General features: G+C 39.7%; 2 protein-coding genes across 5 annotated transcripts in view; one reads left to right on the forward strand and one right to left on the reverse strand.

The window, feature by feature from the left end:
* Window positions 1-409: 409 nt before the first annotated feature.
* Window positions 410-8,346, forward strand: crmp1 (collapsin response mediator protein 1). 3 transcript variants are annotated; one of them, XR_015858075.1, is made up of 15 exons: window positions 410-1,005; window positions 2,222-2,310; window positions 2,483-2,667; window positions 2,745-2,909; window positions 3,281-3,342; window positions 3,449-3,529; window positions 3,909-3,977; window positions 4,047-4,167; window positions 4,295-4,451; window positions 5,247-5,388; window positions 5,511-5,681; window positions 6,535-6,714; window positions 6,796-6,958; window positions 7,435-7,641; window positions 7,776-8,346. XR_015858075.1 is itself a non-coding variant. In XM_088374071.1 (14 exons), exons 1-14 carry the CDS (start codon window positions 655-657, stop codon window positions 7,524-7,526), a joined length of 2,028 nt encoding a protein of 675 aa, XP_088230197.1. In that variant the 5' UTR covers window positions 410-654; the 3' UTR covers window positions 7,527-8,346. The 3 variants fall into 3 exon arrangements, 2 of the variants coding, with proteins under 2 accessions (XP_088230197.1, XP_088230198.1); XM_088374071.1 differs by having other exon boundaries at window positions 7,435-8,346; XM_088374072.1 differs by lacking the exon at window positions 410-1,005 and adding an exon at window positions 1,336-1,519 and having other exon boundaries at window positions 7,435-8,346.
* Window positions 8,347-12,671: 4,325 nt separating this feature from the next.
* Window positions 12,672-22,151, reverse strand: part of pcdh7a (protocadherin 7a) — a 40,300-nt gene continuing 30,820 nt past the window's right edge. The window contains exons 5-7 of one of the 2 annotated variants that reach the window (XM_088373830.1): window positions 18,209-18,410; window positions 17,711-17,742; window positions 16,264-16,440 (exon numbers count right to left, since the gene is read on the reverse strand). In XM_088373830.1, the coding sequence (XP_088229956.1) occupies window positions 16,411-16,440; window positions 17,711-17,742; window positions 18,209-18,410 (264 nt within the window). In that variant the 3' untranslated portion in view covers window positions 16,264-16,410. Of the gene's footprint in view, window positions 16,441-17,710; window positions 17,743-18,208; window positions 18,411-22,151 lie in introns of both variants that reach the window. The other variant, XM_088373829.1, reaches the window with a different exon arrangement.

The raw sequence follows: 22,151 nt of genomic DNA on the forward strand, positions 1-22,151 counted from the left end.
AAAACATCTGTATTAAAACGAGAACTGTCAATGTAGAGTTTTTTTAAATATATAAAATCAGGTAATAGATGTTCCATGTTTGCAGCCTCGCAGCTACACTGCAAGCTTGAAAGAAATAGAACCACGACAGTTGACACATCAGCAGAACTGATCCCACCAGCACATGTCAATGGTCGAACTATAAATAAATAAATACATTAATAAATTAATTTATTAATAAATAGGACCTGACATATCAAAATACTTTTATCTGACCTACAGGTATGTGCATCTTTTGAGCCAAAAGATGTACTATGGGACGCCTAAATAAGTGAGGGCGCATGAAGCATTTTTAAATCTGTCCTTCCAGATGTGGGTCAAAAAATGACGTGTTGGGTAATCCTTTCATCACCCCCACTTTAGCCTTTGGAGGGAGAGGGAAACAAAGAGCATCCTCTTTGGATACTTGCTGCAGAGGTTTGTAGCATCAAAGAAACATAAAAACGGCATTATTATATGTTATTTTGGAGATTGCATCTTCTTCTATATAGCCCGGAGACAATCATCCAACCAGTACCACAAGAGGAGGCGGAGCCGCCTGTCCGGGTTACATCGCGTGTTATCACCATCCTCTCTCACCCTGTAGTGTAGCTGAAGCCTGGGGTGCAAGCCACAATGTCGGACTGCAGGAGGCAGTGGAATCGGGAAGATGAGCTACCGGTCTACTTTGCCGGACCAATCGCCACCGGACCGAACCAGCGCAAGAGCTTCGGCATGTTCGAATCCGTGGAAGGGGCGTTTGAAAGCAAAACCATCGACTTTGACAATTATGCAGTTGGAAGGAAAGGGGGCCGCACCCCGAGGAGCGGGAGTCAGGAGAGACTCCTGGATATCTGCGACTCCAGCGGCGGTGGCAAAACCTGGGAAGCCCAAAAAGGTTCACATACCACCTCCACCGAGGGAGAACATGGCTGTCCAGGTGTTCAGACGGGGTTCTCCTCAGGGTTGGAAACCACACACGGAAAGGTAACTTCTGAGACAGACAGACAGATAGATTAATTACACACATTTGTGTCAAGTTATCAAAAGAGTCCCCCCCAAAAAATGAAAGTGCGCAGTCGCGTGCGGACATTGTGGTGCTGAAGTGGACAGCAACCATGCAAAACTGCAATGGTCGTTATGCGCGCTTCTTTGTGCGCCACGAGATTGACCACATGTATACTTAAAATAAAAATATAATACTGCAGTATTATAACCTGTCTGCGTTTTGTACAGTAGCTCACTGCTGTAATCACTGAGGTAAAGTCTGAGGGCGCTGGTGTGCACACCACCTTATCTTTACTCGTGCACATTTTACCCGTGGACGCGCACGTACCCAGAGCTAGTCGCGTGTGTTTTTTTCTGAGCGCGTTCACGCGTTTTTCAGTGGGGGGGAACAAAGGGGTGCACCGCGACCCGGTTGTGAATATATTTCACCTCAGGGGAAGAAACCATCATGTCTGGGACCAGTTGTCAACAGAACAACCTCCCCCATGTGACGGTAAGAGGGTGCTTGGTTGGAACTGTTGGAAATCCCTGCTGCCAATGCCGGAAAAGGAGATTAAATTCTTAGTGAGGGTGCAAATGCTATCCTGTATTACCAGGCCTCTTCAATTTAGTTTTAGCTGTAACTGTCATTTCCCTATTATTTTGACATTGAATGTGTGCAGACGAGGACGCTTAAGTGACAGTTTAAGCTCTTCTGTCAGAAAGATTCATTTGAGTGTCGTCAATGTCGTGATGGTGGAACCGTGGAACTAGGATTTGTGCAGCGTCAGGCTTTAACTGTAAAACATAAAATCCCGTTATCATTCAGATGGATTAGTATGAATACCATTGGCCCCAAACCATATGCCTGACATTTCATGATAAAGACTTTTAAATAAAAAAAAAAAATTAAAACGATTTTCTGCCATCATCAGTTACCATGGAGACATAACACCCCCCTCTCTGTCTCTCTCACTCCCTTGCTCTCTCTCTCTCTCTCTCTCTCTCTCTCTCTCTCTCTCTCTCTCTCTCTCTCTCTCTCTCTCGCTCTCTCCCCAACCATCCGCCAATTCTTACATTCGGTATTTTTCCAGCAACCAGAGAAGTACATAAACTAATGTGACATGGATTGCATTCATCTTATACATATGACTAGCATTCATTGCTACCTGTTCAATGGATGACATCTGTTCTTTGTTTCCTTGTACCCTTTTAGGGCAACAGCCTGCTGATTAAAGGAGGGCGAGTCATTAATGATGACCAGTCATTTTACGCAGACGTGCACATTGAAGATGGCCTCATTAGGTATGATTGTCACATCCTGTTATTGCTTTTACACTGATGCTCATATATGATTCTCCTATGAAATTCAATGACATGCACCACACGTCTGCAAAGATCAGAATCTGTCTGCCTGTGCCTCAATTAAATCCAGCTTTCCTCACTTTGATTGCACCGCCCCTTATTACATCTGTAGGCAGGTAGGAGAGAATCTGGTGGTCCCTGATGGCATCAAAGTGATCGAGGCCAATGGCCGCATGGTTATCCCCGGTGGGATTGATGTCAACACCTGTCTGATGAAACCCTATCTCGGTGTACGCCCCGTTGATGACTTCCTGCAAGGAACCAAAGCGGCGCTCGCTGGAGGCACAACAATGATCAGTGAGTCTGCATAATATACTATGACGATACTGCAAATGTCATGCATACTTTTGACCTCTGAACCTTCCCTATTCCAGTTGACCATGTGACCCCTGAGGTTGGGGAAAGCTTGCTGGAGGCGTTCGAAGTCTGGCAGGAAGCTGCAGACAAAAATGCGTGTTGTGACTACTCCCTCCACGTTGACATCCCGCAATGGAATGAAACGGTTAAAGATGAGTTGGAGATGCTGGTGCAGGAAAAAGGTACAGCCCATCTTCACATTTTACTTCCGAAGAGTGCTGGTGGCTTCTCTAATTGTTGTCATGTTAATCCCGATTTTGGCAAGAACACCAGAGAGAGATTTGCAACAATTTGGCCTTGTTCTGAATCCTCTTAAAGGGAAAGCACAGAGGACATTGCCCGCATTATACCATTGGCATGGAAGTCACACATTTTGTTTGTAATCTTTTCAAAGAAAAAAGAGAATCACTTTTCTCCTGGGGTAGCAACTGTGACACGTGCCTTTCAAACAAATACATTGTCCTTAAAGACAAAATAACACTAATATTATTTTTGTAAATTTTGTTTTCCTTTCATGAACAAATCAACTTAATTTTTTCCCCACTTCTGCCAGGTATTAATTCCTTCCAGGTGTACATGGCCTACAAGGATTTGTACCAGATGTCAGATTCTCAGGTGTGTAGGTCTTATTATCGAGAAAAATCTTGGAATCTTTACAATCAATATTCATTTACGTTATGTGCTATTACGTCATTAACACTCTATTTGCTTGCTTCTCCAGCTATACGATGCCTTCTCCTACTTAAAACAAATTGGAGCTGTGGTGTTAGTTCATGCTGAAAATGGAGATTTGATTGCTCAGGTAAGTGCAGCCTAACTTTGCTTCTTGGCCATTGTGGCAGCTTTTCAGTTTTTAACTACACATTGACTCCATGTAGCAACTTCACCAGCAAACTCAAGGCTCACAAACAAAGACTTTGCATGTTCCCACTGAGTGTTTCTGTTGAAAGATAAAAAGATAAAACAGGTCACCATTGACTAAAAGTGATCCTGGAATTTGTCTAAATATTTAGAGGCTATTTGTAGGTCAAATACAGCATGCATGCAATGGCATGGGAATGTAGAAGAAGAAGAAGAAAAACCCTGGATTAATTCATAATATGTTTTCAATAATTATATCTCAGAACCTCTTAAGGACTGTCACCAACTTTACACAGTTATTTTTTTCATCCATGATTTAGGAACAAAGCAAAATCCTTGGGATGGGAATTACAGGTCCGGAAGGTCATCCTTTGAGTCGTCCTGAAGAGGTGATGCAATCCATCCGTCCGTCCATCCATCAACTAGTTCTGATCTGCCCTCGCTTCTTCCCAGCACAGGTGGAGGCTGAGGCGGTGTTTCGTGCAATCACCCTTGGTAACCGCGTGAATTGTCCTGTCTACATCACCAAGGTGATGAGTAAGAGTGCAGCAGACACCATCACCCAGGCCCGAAGGAAAGGTCGCTCTCTCATTCCTGTACCCTCAGTCCAAGTTCACTATACACAGCACCAGCGGAAACACCTGTCTGCATTCTAAATGCTGCATTATGTAAATAGATGTAAATTCCTTTTTGGTTGAATCTTCAGGGTCTGTCGTTTTTGGAGAGCCAATCACAGCCAGTCTGGCCACTGATGGCTCGCATTATTGGAGCAAGAATTGGGCCAAAGCTGCTGCTTATGTGACATCCCCACCTTTGAGTCCTGACCCTACGACCCCAGACCACCTCCAGACACTTCTGGCCTGGTAGGACTTGAATGTGATCAACCCCTTTTTTTTTTGTATTTGTGTTTTTTTTCAAGGATGACGATACTGAAACGTGTAAAAACTTTGAAATGAATGCAGAGTTATTTATAGCTCTAATCGCTGCATAATGTGGATTTTAAATCAGATCAGTGACACCAAAGGATACGCATGCATGGTTTAAATGCTCATTATTTGTTTGGTATTCCAGTCACAGCAGCTGCTCGCATAATATGCAATGTCAAACTTGATTTATTCAAAGACAGTGAGGGTCATTGTTTCACAAATTGAGGTGCAAAAAAAAAAAGCCTGGAATATGGGAACAAAAATGAATATATGTAAATATAGTCTACAAATGTCAAACAATCTCTGAATAGAATGTACAGAACTTCTTAAAGTACATTTTTTAGTGCCCTTAACTTTATAAATAGCACAGGAATGTGAATTCTTCATCCTCAGTTGCCTTGGCTACCAAGTGCCTCCCTCCTCCTCTCTCCTCTTTGGTCCTGCATTTTGCCTCTTCATGCTAGTCCCACAGCACCTCTTTTAACTGACAGTGTATTTTTTTTTTTCACAAAAGTCAGAGTACTTAAATGTTAAGGCTGGTCCTTATCCAGATATTGAAATTTGATGACACTAAATTTATAGAAATGATTTAATGACTAATGCGCAATAGTTAAAGTATTCACTTTTTAATTCACACAAATGTGATCATGATTTATGAAATACGGTATTAGCTATAAAGTACAACATTCTCTCCTCTGTGCGTTATTAATAATATATCATGCTATGACGCAGTGGTGACCTGCAGGTGGTGGGCAGCGCTCACTGCGCATTCAGCATCTCCCAGAAAGCAATCGGCAAAGACGACTTCACCTTAATCCCAGAGGGCACCAATGGAGTGGAGGAGAGAATGAGTTTTGTTTGGGACAAAGCTGTGGTAAGAGCAAACCATATATGTGTGTCAACCTCCAAAATTGAGCTTTTGTAAAGGAATTAATAACTTCAAGCAGATTATGTTTAATATTTGAGTCTTCTGTATTTACGTTATCCTCCACACAGGCCATGGGGAAGATGGATGAGAACAAGTTTGTGGCTGTCACATCTACCAACGCTGCTAAAGTCTTCAATCTGTACCCACGTAAAGGTCGGATAGCGGTAGGCTCTGATGCGGACATCGTCATCTGGGACCCTGACAGCATCAAAACCATCACGTCTAAACTGCACCATTCGGTGAGAACAAAGAAAATAGGACTGGATTGAAAAACAAATGAAAGAGGCCATCCTGCATGTGTTAATGTGCCAGAAATTACAAATGTTCGACACGTAGGGCAGACTACACAGATGTGTCAATCCCCCTTGACAATTAATTACTTCAATTCCTTCAGGATTGCATTAAAACATCAAAGAAGGCATCCTAAATCCAAATCACATTTTCAACCCATGGACGTGTAAAAAAAACGAGACTCATGGGATGTTGCATGCATTTAAATGACCTTTACATGAATTTAAATGCAATTCATGACTCACAACATCAGGCAGTGTTTGATATATTTCGTCTGCAGCCCGACTTTAATCCAGACTGCTGTCAGCTTTAGGGTCTAATCCCCCCCAACCCCCTGCACCCCTTCACCCATTTTGCACAGGCATCTTCCTACCCATCCCCCTATTTTTTATTATCTTGCTCTTTGCCCCAAGGTTTTCTTCATCCCCCATCTCAAATGCTGCAGTTTTACTGCATGCATTATTCTCTTTCATACAATGAGTGCAGAAATAAATACGCCTTGCTCTTTCTTTTATTTTTCTGGTCTAATGTATGTTTGTGTGTGTGTGTGTTTGCTGTGATATAAGCAATATTAATCTCAGCCCAAATACTTCTTGTTATGGCATCATCAGGGCATTTACAATTTTAATTATTATTGTTGCTCATAGCCAGTAGAGGGTTATTTGCATCTCATGATGATTATTCTATGATGTGATATACCAGACAGTATTATTACCCTAATATATTTTATATACGGCCTTTTTCTTCCTTGCACAAATTTTTCACGTTTTAGTATGTAATGTTTCAATTCTCTTCTCACAGTCTGCAGAATTCAACATCTTTGAAGGTCTGGAGTGTCGTGGGGCTCCAGTGCTGGTGTTGAGTCAGGGTCGGGTGGTCTATGAGGAAGGAAAGCTTCAAGTTCAGCAGGGTACTGGACGATTCATCCCTCGCAAGCCCTTCCCTGATTTTGCTTATCAACGTTTGAAGTTCAGGGACCAGGTACAGTACAGGAAGGAAAGCTTGAAATACATTACTTATGCAATAGTAGCCGCAACTTTTCCCTCCCATGTCTCTAAACAGATTAAGGAAAAAGGGGTCGCACGTGGCATGTATGATGGGCCCGTGCATGATGTCATTGCTCCCCCCAAATATATCACACCTTCACCTTCGGCCAAAACTTCCCCGACCTCGCACCAGCCTCCACCAGTGCGCAACCTTCACCAGTCCAACTTCAGCCTATCAGGTTAGAGACACAAATACTGTATATGTTTTGGATTCTATAATGAAGGTTTTGGCAAATGTTATGTAACTCTGTATTAGGTAGTAAAACATTGGGGACCATTGAAAGTGCAATTTTTAAATGTAATTTAAAATATTCTCTAATTCAAATAATGCATACAACTATTAATATTTTTATTATATATGTCCCCCCTGTGAGCTTCAAACACTACGATATACTATTAATTTATATTTAATTTAAATAGCATTATTGATTTTGTTATAATATGATTTATGACTTCAATTCTATTTTATTTTGATATTTATAAAAATGACAACAGAAGTCTTTTTGCACTTGGAGCAAATCAAAGCCAATGGTAATCATTTATAAAAAGATTGAACTAAGCTCCAACTTTTTACATCGTATTATGAGAATACAACATTTTTTTGTCTCAACTTAAACTAATTTACTAAGTATTGTCTCTTGATTTAAATTTACAGGGGCTCAGATTGACGACAACATCCCTCGCAGGTCCGGCCATCGAATTGTAGCACCTCCTGGTGGCCGTTCCAACATTACCAGCCTTGGTTGAACACCCTGCACACTGCACAGTTAGAGTTTTACGGGGCTGAATGTGAGACCCTGCGTTATTTTTACTTTGTTCCAGCAATGCGTCGCGCACAAATCACACCATAATGATCTGCCTTGTGAGTATACTCTCTGTATGTAGATGCACATAATATTGTGATATACAATCAGTAAAGTCATTCAAATACCAACATTCACAAAGTAACTCACTAAATGATGGTTTACAATCAGTATTATCATCTCCTTTTCATAGCACAACTTGCACTAAGTGTTAAGCTCCACATGGCGGTGCTGTTGCTGTTGGCCTCTGTCTCCGCATCCGCATTGTCTGCACATGAGCAATTGATTCAATGTGACTTTAGATTCTATTGCATGGGCAACCCTCTAAATGTGACACTGTGGTTGTGTGCAATTGTATTCAGATGCTGTTTGTAAGCTTTGAGCACTCTTTAATGTTCATCAAAAAAGATAATATTTTATCTGAGCAAGGCATCATCACAATCACGCACTTCCTGCAAAATGCAAAAGGCGGTAAGCCACTGCAATAAATGAAATGATCAATATAGCATTATAGAATCATGCAGTCAAGAATTGTTTTATAGTTTTCACTCATGCTAGATGTTTTTTTAATCTGTTTATCTTTGCATTTTTAACAAAAAATGTCTTTAGGGTGTTTTTACTTAAAGTTACGTATTTATTATTGTTGTTGCTGTTGTGTATGGTACAATATTTAAAATGTTTATGCCACTGTTTTTCTTTTTCTTTTTGCTGTTGACTGAGTCATTCATCGATGAAAAATAAAGACTGTTCCCAAAAATGGAGAATCCAAACCTATTTCAAGTTTACAAGTTTGCATAACACTCATCAGCCACAGCAGGTGCTCTGTTTTAAAACTTTACTTAACTAACTTTACTTACTTTACCATGCATTTAAGGGCTGACCACCAGTGCGCCTGACTGTACTTAACCCAAGTACTGCCAGGATTTCTGAACACATATTGGACTATCAAAACTCTGATGACTTTAATTGATAATGATTATTACAGATAGAATTTACGCTATGCATCACAATGCAAGTAATATATATGCATTAATCTATTACTGGCTGTTATCATCTTGTAATGATCCACAGCAGTGTGTTACAACACAGTGTAATCAAAGCATCTGTATTTCAAGCCATCTGTGATCCCAGAGGGCTTTTAACTATACCGCATGACACGCCTCGACACAAAACAGCTAATTTACTCTGCTTAATTGTAAGCTTTTATCTGGCAGACATTCACTTCTTTTGAAGTCTCAAGATTGCTTATGTTTATTTTATACACCAGAGGTGAGAGTAAAGTTGTAGCTGATGTCAAACTAAAATGCTCACTACCACTTGATTTTTGGCTTGTTGGAGTCATTGGTTGTGATTTTAACATGGGTAATAAAAAAAGGAAAGTATAAAAATGTCACACTTAAGGGTATGATGTCATTGAAATTCGCCTTGAACATCGTTTCTTTTGTCGAACGTCAACATTAAGTCCCTGGTTGAAATTGTCGCAATCTAAGGGCACTCAAATACTATAAAATCCATTAAGAATGTACTAAATACATCTAACTGTCTCTCTTTAAGTGAAAAAAGACCCTCATTGTCGAGCTTCCTCAAGAGAAGAAGCTCGCCACGCAGCGTCACCTTCACACAGCCGTTTGTGTTGCACGGCCATCTGTTGTGGGAATGAACTAAAGTGATGTAATGTCAAGTTTGTGAGGCAAACAAAATGCAAATGACTCGTATACAGCAGCAGGTCATAAAATTATATAAACTGAAAATTGTATGTGAGAGTGGCGTAACTATGTGAAAATGTGCCATAACAGTGCGGATATTTGTCATTCCTTGAGAGCATCGGGCAGCTGTTTAGGAGGGGAAATGGCATTTGGGCAATTTACTGAGCCAGCTGTGCTCATTGTGCTGAGAATCCCCCCGGCCTTTGTTGTGCATAACCTAAAAAATGTATCACGCTTGGGGGAAAAAAAAAAAAAAAAAGTTGCATTTCTCTCACTGCCATCTAACCCTGACAAAAATAGGAATATTTACCTGGGATGTCCATGAAGTCTTAAAATTAATTTGTTAGATTGAAACCACGTTATTGTCTTTGTTTTCATATGTGCAAACAAACATAATGATTGTATTAAAAAAACGTAGTGTTTACACATAACTATCAAGCCAGTTCCTAACCTATATGTTTGCCTTAATCCAGACCCAAACCACAAACAAAAATCCCTAACCTTTACCTAATATCGATCTCATAACCCAAGCAACAAACATAACCCTAACCTAACACTAGCCCCCTAAAATCTGCTACCATAGAGTATTAAATACTTCAATTGTCATCCATCATTTTACACTGCAGCTTTAGGCTCCCCTGTGTATACTTTACTAAAGGATTCAGTATGCTTGGATATGTCAGGGCAGTTGTTTGATGCGCTCAGGCCGATGTGACCGTGGAAAAAAAGATGAAGGGACAGAAAATAAAAAAGCCCACAGAGGATCAAATAGCACATCAACAGCACATCAGCAAAAGCGGCTGTTTATGGCTCTGCTGCAAGGTTTTCTTCAATAGACAAACACAAAACCCTGTCTTGGCAGCAATGATCCTGAACTTTGGTGTTGACAGCTTGCGTTTAATGTTAACTATGATTTATGTAGGCTATGCAAAAAAGGAGCAAGGTAAGGAAAGGTATTAATCATGGAATACATTATCTTTTAATTGGCACATAAAACTAATTCGATGACACTTTCCTTTTGTTGAATCCTGGTGGATTTAGACATCCCTCATACACATTCTAGTGTATTCAGGGTTCACCATTGCAATATGTTCTACTATCCATATTAAATAAATAAATAAATAAATAAATAAATAAATAAATAAATAAATAAATAAATAAATAAATAAATAAGCACATCCGCAGAGTTTATCTCAGGAATTTCATTGATGCTCCTGTGAGGGTTTGTCAGGGGTTTTTATTGTTACATGCCACTTGTCCACTTATCTGTTGATATATCTGCAAAGCCCACTGTGGATATTGTTTATGTGTGTTCAGGAGCAACAATATTGAATTTTATTTGTGATAGGTCATGAGTTACATATTTTAATAAAGGCGGCTTATTAGGCAGAGTTTTACGACGCTGAGAAGGAAAATTAGTCCGTAGGGCTGTCATGTCCGACGTTAATAGACCTGAACTGTGGCCTGTAATTATTATATTAACTCTATATTATCCATCTGTCTGTCTAACCACACATCCATCTGTCTGTCCGCCCGTCCCTCAATGAGTTCTGATCTGCCCTTGATTCTTATAAGTGCAGGTGGACGAAAGGCAGTTGACCTAACCACCAAGCCATTAACAATAATTCCATCATATAATGTACATTATTTGAATTGAATAGGTCATAAAGTTAAAGTGGTTATGTTAATGTGATTTTGAATGCAGTGCACCAGTGATCAGGTTGCTTAAGAATTTTGCTAATGAAAAGAAGCAGAACAATTGTGGCGTTTTAAGTAGAGGAAAATTGCATGATGCGATTCCGATATATCAAGTAATAAATAAGGTCATCAATAAGTAATGTGAGTGGTGCTCTAAAAGGGGTTATTTACAGATATATAATGACATCTTATTAAAGGTTTTACTATTGGATAGTCAACAAGACACATTTCTCACTTTCCTTTCTAATAATTGTGAATTATAAGTACTTTATGCTACTCTTTTAATCTTTATACCACACATTCCATAAAATGTAAAGGAACATAAATAAATGACCAATGAGCACTGCGTGAATTCCGCATTAGTTTTCGATTTTTAACAACAGAAGATTGTATAAGGGCAGTCTTGGTAATAAAACACACACTAAGAGGCATTTTAAGCACAAAGCTTTAAGACTCGAGCCTTTTTATTCTTGTGTCCTTATACATAATTGAAACCAATTATATATATAAAAAACTGCGGCATTGCCTGTCTGTTAAAATAGTATATAAAATAGTAGCGAACCTTTTATTAACCACACGGTGTCAGTGTTGCATATTTATTCAAAGCAAAACGCTTGCAGGACCTGATGACATTAGGAGTCCTTCACGCTTGTATTCGATTAGAGCAATTAAAGCCTGCAAGTATGCAAATCTTTCACCCAAAATATACTCCATTTATTTTTTTCCCAGCTAAATATTTACTTCAACGATGCATTTGTTGAACCCATCTAAAAGAAAAACAAATGCATAAACAATGTAAAGAATATTCTAGCGTCCTCGTCCCTGTCGTGATTTGAGCGATTTGTTCTTGTTCTTAGATTAGTCACATTTCCGACCTTGGAATGACAATGGCACAATCATATCTTTTCAGAATGACATTATACCCATAATAGCCTTCACCATTCCGAAACTGCTACAATAAACCCATGCAAGAAAATAAAGACATTAAAATGAATTTCATTTGGCCATGAATGAAATGAATTACGTTTGTTAATTAGTGGCTGTAGCGAGACCAGTAACTGACGCACAACTCCACTCTGAGGAAATAGGAACTGTATCAAATATCTGCTTTTACAAGATAATCATCTTAATTCTGCGTGGTTTTGTTATTATGTGATACATCTCACTTGAATTTCCCCTCTGGAGATGAATAAAAGATTTGTTATCAGAATATTGTGTTTCAATATGACCATTAAAAGCAACATTAAGGACAACCTTATCATCCGCGGGAATTATGAGAAGCACACATGCCATGTCTGTAAATCTAGTATTCATAGCCATTAATTAAAGTGTTTAAATTTTTATGTGCATCTGTATGGCCTGCAGACGTTTTGTGTGTGTGTGTGAGGGGGGGCTATAATTTAATGAATTAATGAAGAATTTTAAAATTCAAAGCCAACTGCTGACAAAACATTTTTAAATCCATATTTCTAAGAAAATCGTATACATTAAACTGTTTTGTAATATTCCTGATAGAGTGCTTCTTACATCTTACATCTTACAGAACAATACAGCAAAAAGATTCAATGCACCAGAAGTCAGCTCAGCTAAAATTTTCTAGAAAAAGAACAAATCAAATGTGGGAGCTCAAAAGGTTGTTAATCTCATGTAAGTGTGCGAAACAGAGTCATCAAAGAGCAGACAAATGAGTGTTCGACGTTTTTAATGTCAAATTCAAACTTTTACAGGATTCATCTTCATACCAAACCATGTGCCGACAGGTCCTTTGCATCCTTGTCATAGCAAATGCAATTAGTTCTTATGCTGATAAGAGGAAGGGAACAGCAAAAAACAGTGAGCCGCGTAAGAAAAAAAAACAAGAAGAGAAAAATTATAATAAGAATTAAAAAAAATCCCCACCGCCCATTTTTTTTTTTTTGTTCACTGTAAGTGCAGATTCGAAGAGTTTAAGCATGCCATTGTCCTTTATGGTCTCCAGTTGTGTGTTCTACAGTGTCGTTTCATCTGTACATGGCTATAAGTGAAACAGCGCAAGAGGGATGACAAATGTCCACTGTCCCATCTGACAAAATATCCTCCCCTCTTGTTTTTGCAGTAGTGAAACATGTTTAAACGTGCAGTATATTATAAAAAAAAAAAGCATACACACCCACATGGATTCATTTACAGTAAGTTCCCTTGAAAGGTGCAATAATGAAACTGCCTTAAAACAGCAGTTTGAAGAGCAGGGTAGGGGTGAAAAAAAAATTGTTCAGATCCTGATGAGACAGGAGCATTTCCGACAATCCCATCCGAATGTCCATGTCAGTGGATTGATCCTCAGTCCATCAGGGGCAAAGCTCAGTAGATTTGGAGATAAAGACAGCTCCAGGATGGATAGTCAAGCTCAGGGGTGTCCATCACATATTTCTTGAGGCGAGGTTATATACATGTATACAAAGTGTCATTATGCACCTAAAACGTGCCCCTTTCCATCTTATTTCCCAACTTAAAGTTCCTTATCAAGACTCCCATCGGAATCATAACAAAACCGTGGCACCAACCTTTGAAACGTCAGCGTTTCCAGAACAGACACGCTTCCTGACAATTTCCGCTTACATTCACACGTTGAGACGTTCATAATAAGATATGTGTAGATCAAGGGAGGAGAAGAGCCAGAAAAGGAACTCATTAAGAGCAGAGGGACGTGCTAACCCTATTATCCCTATCCACACTCTGATGATGGGAATTAAGATGCGCTGGCCTCGATCCACAGCCGATCCTCCGCGGGAAGGATGAGGGAGTTCATGCACGCTTGGTTCGGGTTGGCACCATTTGGTAATCATAATAATACAAAAAAGAGTTCTGAAATCCAGGTTGTTTTGTGCACCCTCCATTTTATGATGTCGCCTCTCTTTCTGCCAACATTATCTTCATTTCCCGGTAAGCACACACGTATAATACAGCTGTATCCAAATAGGCATGTTATCCCAAAAAAGGCTCGTGGTTTTCTATCTTTCTCCTTTTTTTTTTTCTAAAAAAAAAGCAAAGAAGTAGTTAGCATTATCTTTCATGCAGAGTCAGCTTTTATTTTCAGTCCTTTTCCTATGAGTCCTACTTACATTATGCTGAATATGTCTTATTTGCGTGTTGTCTAATGTTACATACAGTAGATGGAATTCCTTTTAATGGAGCAAGATGTGATTTGAATACATTGCATGTTTAAATATTGGCTGGAGGGGGATCAGGCAAAGTGTTGCACTTAAACAGCGCATAATGACTGCACAGCCTCCGAATGATAGTGTGCTTGCTTCTGCATGAAAACCGAATGCCCATTTGTCTTTATGTTACAATGTCACTGCATGTAAATTCCAGTTTGTGTAAATGCTTTCGCTTGGGTCGTATTATCTTCACGTGGCCGCAAGCTCACGTGGGTCGTGGGTCATGAAGGTGAGCATAGAATTCCGCTTTGTTCTCTAACGCACACATACTTTATATACATACAGGCTGGATGCGAAGGCAACACGCCGTGATATTATTGATGCTCTGTGTTCCGAGTGGTTACATTATAAAAAAAAAAATCACATTGTTGCAGTCTGTTAATACAAATGAAGGCGAACCTGCATTAAGGATCATTAATAATATTTCGGATGTAACTGTACACAGTGTCAGAAGTTAAAGTACAGTTATAATCCATTTTAAGGTACAAAGTATGTTTTCAAGCTGTGAGCTACTCTTCAAGGTATTTCTATTTTTATCTATTTTGTGTCTAACTGGTATAAATTAATGCAGTATTAGGGCCACACTGAAAAACAAACTTGAGAAGAATAAAGTCAAAATATTACTTAACACAGGTTGTACTGTTATAGGGAAATGCTATTTTTTATAAAGTTGTTATTTTATGACAATGTGCAGTTCGATGTGATTGTGTGGAAAAGTATTCCTAGCTAACCTCACTGAAAATATTTAATTAGCTGAGCTAGGTATTGTTATTATTTGGCTTTTTCTGTAATTAATATAGAGCCGGCCTCTACGAGAGACAGCAGATATTGAACTTGAACCGTTGTCTTTACTGTTCTCGTGGGAATTCACTATTTACAGTAAAATAACAAATTCACTTTTTCGATGCAAGATGACGAGTTTAATCTATGAACTTTACAACTTATTTTCGCAATATTATGACTTTGTTCTCGTACTGCTGAATTATTATTGTACTTCTCTCTTAACTTTTGAATCAATTTTTGCAACTTAGCTGACTTTCTCTCTGGAATATTACAGACGTTTTATTGTAACATGCTCACTCTATTAGTGAAACATCACACATACCTTGTAGTATTACGCTTTTATCTTACTCTTACTCACGAATTTTCCTCTAATTTTCCTTTTATTTTGTATTCCAGTGTGGCGCTAATAAATGCGGGAATAGAACTAAAATGCCCCAGTTAATGTTTTTTTTTTCCCTACTTATTTATTCTGACTGGACGTGACTGAATGTTTGACGATAGAGTCTTAAAAGTTTTATTTTGTACTGAAGCCTTTATGGCACTGTGATTTACTCAGTCTCTGTCTTTCCCGCACTCGATTCTTCCCACAGTTGCCTCAGTGGCAGAAGGTCAGGCATGCATCAGGTTCAGGTAAAAAAAGAAGAAGAGATGAAGTCTTCCTCCCCCACATGGACGTAATAGAATCATCGCCTGCAGGCAGCTTCCACACCTGATATTTTTTTTTCTTGTTTTCTTTCTTTTTGAAAGGGAAATACTCCTGGCAGGAGCTCTCAAAATATTTGATCAATCACTCGGTGAAGTTTAAGTGCCTATAAATATTAGAATCCTGAAGTTTCAAATGCATGTACAACTTTCGGGAAACCAATCAACATTTTCACATCCGAACAAGTTCTTGGGATTGGGCCGCTTGGAGTGATTGCTGCCGTGGGAGGAGGTCACAGGTAGACTTCACGGCGTGACAACGTGAGGCAGGACGTGGTCTTGTAGTCCCCTCCAGTCCGGGTCAGCGGTATGACCTCTGCTGGGTTCTGGCCTCCTTCTCCTCCTTCTTCATCTGGATGGCGCCTCCCGAAGCCAGCGCTGCTGAAGGTGTCGTAGGACGCCGAGGTCATCTTTCGGTTGAGAAGGTTCCGATTGTGGTCGCCCATGTTCTTGTTGGCTCTTCCCAGGGTGCCCAGAGGATCGCCGTTGACTAGTGGTAACCTCTGACCTTCTCCCGGCATGACCACACCCGGTTCTGAACTCCCGGCACTGCCCGCGCTCTCGCTGTCGCTCTCGTGGTCGTTTCTGCGCAGATTGTTGTTGTCGTCACCGGGGGCAAAGGTGGAGAGTCGCGGGGGGTCGCTGCCGTGGCGTTGGCGCTGGCGAGGAGACGGGCGGACGGGCATCCAGCATGTGTCAGAGTGGCCGAACTCATCACACTCCCGCGTACACTTTCCGGTTAGAGCCACATCTGGCAGCTGCCTAGCATCTAAAGGCATAAGAAAAAGCAATTTAAAAAAAAAAAAAAAAAACTGATGGTATCTTGACTTACAAGTGTTTCTCAGGTTCTGAGTTTTTTTTTATTTTATTTTTGTTGCCAGCTAAAATTTAGTTCCTGCTTATTATTGATTATTGGACTATTGACACTAAAATATATGTGTGTGTGACTTTCAGTGCAAATACACCTTAGGAAAGATGCTTTTTAATCTTTTATTATATCTTAATGTTTCTATTTCACTGTTCAGTGCTGTTCGCTAGTTTGTGTGTGTGGCTGGACCAAATCAAGGGCAAAATTGATATTGTCTACTATTAAATTGTGTTATCAGTTAGATCATGAAACTGATGAAACTTGAAAGTCAAGGTACATCTGTAATCACATATACACTTAGGAATACATAAAGCAGAGGAAAACAGAAAAAAGAACAAAGTGAAACTGCTTAGCTCAAGATTAGAGGTTGAGAGGTGAAAGGTCGGCTCGAAACCCAAACCATTACTGAGATAGAAGAGTGTGTCAGGATGACATCATGACAAATTAAAATGTAATGCCATGCAAGGAATATATTAGGTTGCATCTCAACCCATTAATATCCTGTGATGTCAAGAGGTTAGCGATGCCCCATCACACCCGGTTAGCATTTTTTATGTAAAGCATGTTTGGATCTATACTGGCTTTATGTTCAATTACTGTAAATCGAAATTAAAAACAACTTTCTTTGTCCTTCTTTGTTAAAGCCATGTCTATTTAAAGTTGTAAAATAGTAGCTGCACAATTAGACAATTATGAAGAAATGTTCATTATTTCTATTTCTTTTCTCAACAACAACACTAATAATAATAATGATAATAATAATTAATAATAGGCTCTATCTTATCCACTTTCTGGTGTTATTTTCATCTAAAACTCAACAAATAAAAATTCACGTCACGCTCAAGTTTCTTCTTTGTCATCAGAGTGCAAACTGCAAAGTTCTCTACATTTAATCTTGTGAGCTGAGCAATCCTAAAGTTCATATTTTGGATGAGAAGAAAAAAACTTTTTTGAAATGAAACCTTTCTTTGAGTGTTCTCCCCCTCTCTGGCTTCTCGGTAAAACCTAAACAGACATAGTGTCTCCTTGCTAAATCCCCCTTTTCATCTGACTTTGGCGAAAAGTTATTACACCCTCCCTTGCCAGAATTCTCCTGTCTTTTTGAAAGCAACATTAAACCGCATGCACAGTCCCAAAAGGATCTCAGGTCACGGTGACCTTCATGCATTACCAAAGTTCTTCCAGCTCTGTCATGTCCATATGCTGTGCAGGGGAAAGATGAAAATGAAAAGTTTTGTCTTTCTGTGACCTTGGTGGGGACTTGATTTGAAAAAGAACTAAAAGTTACTGCCAAAACAAAGATTTTACCTGCTGTCAGATATCAAAAGCTTGAATTTTGTAGAAAAAAAAGTAACATAGGAGCATATGTAGTGCATGTTATAATATGAACGGGGCTATGGGTTTAAAGTCAGTCAAGGGTAAATAAAAGGTGTTCAAATGAAAACTAAAAAGTCTTTCATGACACGTGCAAAGCCTTGAGGAATAAAGATTCTGCTTCTTCACTTCAAAAGCAATATTTGTGTGAGATGATATACTTTTAATAGCACAACTATTGACACAGTTTTGCTGTATGCACGCTCCTTGCTTGGTCCAAAAAATGCTAGGATGACCTGCTTTCATCCTATTAGACAAACTTTGCATGTGTGTAAATGTGTGTGTGCCCACGAACCGTTCTCCACATGCTCCTCCTCCCCCACACTACCCTCGGGTGTGGTGCGCTCATAACCCTCCTCGGGCAGTGGCAGGGCTCCTAAACGTGGCCCAGATGAACTCTTGCTGCTGGGGGTCTCCGAGTCCTCCAGGCCGCTGTCATAGCAACTGGGGTCCTGGGCCTGGTTTACCACTGAGAAGGTCACCCGGCGAAGGGTCCCCTGCGGGCCAAGCGCAAATACAAAACACAAACAATATGGGATTAATCATCAGGGAGACTCCTAATCTGAAATTCTCAATCTGGGGGATTAGGTATAGGCAGTGGCCTGCAAAGACATATTGAGATTATCTGGTGGTGTTTATGTGCACGACTGATACGATGAAGGATAATGTCATCTACCAATCACGGTGGCTTTTCCAACTTTTTGAGTAATCCTGTTTAGATTAAAACTGTCTGCCAATAGCTGATGTTGACAAATCTTTTGGCCTACCCTAAAGCGTTTATTCATTATTTGGAATTCAACATTGCTGCAGCACCAACAGAACTCAGAAACTCACAAGAGTAGAACTGCATCAAAAATAAGACATTTAAAAAGAATACAAACGATCACTTCCGAGAAAATCACAACATCCCATCACTGTTGAACTAATTTTATAACAGCCCCCCCCCTTATATATTCTTTTTTTTCCCCCACTGCTGTGTTTCATCATTATGACCTCTGAAATCTCACCTGAAATTGAACTTCAACATGTGTTTGAGTAGCTTTAAGCACGTTTTACCATATCAACTGTTTCTTGGTTAAGTACGATTCATTTACATAAACGTGCTAAAGGCCTTCTTTTGCACTTAGACTGAACTTGAAGCACCATATGACGAGCAGTTTTATTTAAATAGTTTTTAATATCATAAGAAAATATTTTGGTTGGTTTGTCACCACATTGGAATGCAATCAGAATGTGTCCAACAGTGGGCTGCACAGGACCACCGGTGACAAGGGGAGGGGGGGGACGATGAATCAGTCCACATCATTCCCTCAAAGCCGGCATCACACCTGCTGTGATTTCCAGCACACAAATCACCTCCGTGTAGCGAACGGAGTCGAGGAAGCGTACATCACAGAGTGTTAAATGACTCCTCGTGGCCCTGAGGGATCACTCGGTACCCAGAAGCCAATTTCTAGAACACACAGCTCATAGCTCATCCCAAACCCGTTTACCTGAACACCTCAACATTACAACCCTTTGCATTTACATCAGCTTTGAAACCTGCCGTGTGCGGGGGAGGAAGGAATGGAAAAGGGTAAAAAAAAAAAATACAAATTCGGATTAGGGCGGGAAAGACCGCAACTCGTTACAATGTCGCCTTGGGATAATCTGGAGAAAAACGTGACGGACGGCTGAGATGAAAAGCCCTTTTTCTTTTCTTCCAGACAGAGAATTTTTGAACATTTCACCTCATAGATACCACAGCATAAAAGACAGCAAAATTAATTAAGACGATGGTCCCAAGCTTGGTTTGAGATGAAAGCTGTTTTCATATCGTCGTGGCTTCATCTGGGAAGACGAAGAAAAATGTATTTGGAATTAACTCTTAATCAAATATTAATCATAGTTAGCCCCCTTATATTTTGGGAAATCTAACTTGCTTATTTGTTTGCAACAGAAGGAAGATACAAATTTGTCACTGCAAAGCTAAAATTTATACTATTTAGTCTTATTTGAGTCAACAAGTTTGTTTTTCTGACGTCAGTGCTATTGACATCACTAATAATTGATCCGTTGCTGTCAAACTGTTTTCCTCTCTTCAATAAATAAAAACTCAAGACCCCGATGCCCTTTTACTATGTGTACAAGTCAGATATTCGATGCCTTCTCTGAAAAACATCCAAGTTTAGACTCGAGAGTGTGTAACTATGGCAACTGAGCACAGGTTAATTTCCTCAGCCGTATTACCTCCTCACCCCCCTGTCTTACAACAAATGCATTTGATTAAAAAAGAAGTTGGCTATGGTTGCAGATGGAATGAAAGAACATGTTAATGTAGAAAAAAAGATTGCAGATTCATTCAGTAATTCATTCATTAATTCATTCATTAATTCATTCATTCATTCATTCATTCATTTTTTCTTGGCAGGTTGAGTGCCTCACCGACATTTTCTGTTCTGGAACTGCCACTTGCGAATTAAGATTGTTCCGATGCCTTCACACCGGTTAACTTATTTTTACACTTTTATGAATGTTGAGATGATATGCAGAACACTTCCTCCGCTGTAATGATTATTTCCTTTGGAAAATTGGAATAAATCAGAGATCTTACAAGCTCCTGGAACAAATTACATTCACCCTTTGAAACAGTCAATAATAAATTTGATAATTTTGTTTGTAATTCATCACGGACTAAGAATGATGAATGGGACTAGAATTCAACAGTTTGCGATCATAAAAATAATACAGACAAGGACGTAAAGGTAAAAGTAGTCTTACTCCAGAGTTTAGATTTACAACTTGAAAAAGGTGTTTTTTTATTTTTTTTTTAATTAATGAGCTCGAGGTACCTGAGGTGTGTGTGCGTTCCTGTGCGCGTGTGTCTGTCTGTTCCGCTACAGATTTCATCAGTTCAGCCATAATTCAATGTAATTCAATTTCCCTCTGGTTACCTCACTGGTCTGAGGTGCCCTTTTTCATTCTTTCACCCTGCTAATTTTATTTCCCCCTCCACTCCGTTCTGGCGCCCCAATGAAACTCCTCCCCCAACCTTCCTTCTGAATGCAGTCAAGTCTGCTTCTCGCAACAGTAACTCTCCCTCTTTGCTTTGGACCGCCTTCTTCCGACCGAGCTTTCCTTCTTCTACTTCTTCTCCACACTAGTAGCTTTATGATGTGCCGATCAATAATTTGTCCTTGACCTCGTTATGAGTCCCTCTCCTCTTCCCTACGGCAGGGTTTATTGACCCATAACTCCTTCACTCTCCCTGCCTTGCTCGCTCTCATCCTTGAAAAAATAAATCTACATGGATCTTCAGCAAAGAATTTGACTCGTTAAATTCAATTAGTGTCCAAGCTGAATGTGTTATGACCTTCGCGGTTTTGCTTTTAATCAAGTCCGACCGGCTACATATTTTTCTTTTACATTAGACTTTAATCTTGAAGTCAATAATTTGATGTCGAAGTGGTGTTTTTAAAACTATTCCGTTGACTTTGCTCATTAAAATGTTTTTACTAAAAAGGTGATGTTTCCATTGTGCTTTGTTGGAATTATTGGTAGCACACGTCCTTCAAAGTTTTTGGTGGATTAAATGAAGTATTTTTTTTTTTTTGGTAGTGTAAGAGTTTGGGGAACAAATCCTCTGAAAAAACATCTTTTTTATTTTTGCCTTGACCCTAAACCCAGGTTAAACATAAAAATATTGCTTTTCTCAAGATATAACAGCTCATTAGCTGAAACGCTTTTCAAGCGAGTGTTAAATATGGTACTGTTTTCATTCCCCTCCTACTTCTCTGTAGATGACATTTGTTTACTGACCTTACTCAATCTCCCATTGCTGCTCTCAAAATGGAAATTGTCTCGTTACGCCTGATGCTTTTTCATTTTGTCTAGAGGTTTTATTTTCTGTTGTTTGAATCATATTGCACAATTCAGCTATTGTAAGTCACTGTCACTGCGAACCACAAAGTGTTCTGCCAACACATGGCTGAACAAACAATTTTCGTTGTTGGGTCATGAATCTTGTTGAGGTATGTCTGATGACTCGATGTAATGTTCTGGCATGAGGCGGGGTATAACTCTGCCGGGGGGCGGGCTGAACCGAGTTTTGGACCTGGGCAAGGCGGTGCGGCATATTTTAAATCGGGCGCTTTGCAAGGAACTGCAAGCAGTCCACCTCACAGGCAGATGATATGAATTTGGCAGATATGATTACAGATCTATGAACCAACTTCCGCCCTGATCGATCATGGCTGTGT

Source organism: Syngnathus floridae, chromosome 4 (assembly GCF_059516105.1).
Source record: "Syngnathus floridae isolate MCC-2025c chromosome 4, RoL_Sflo_1.0, whole genome shotgun sequence".
NCBI classification, from domain to species: Eukaryota; Metazoa; Chordata; class Actinopteri; order Syngnathiformes; family Syngnathidae; genus Syngnathus; species Syngnathus floridae.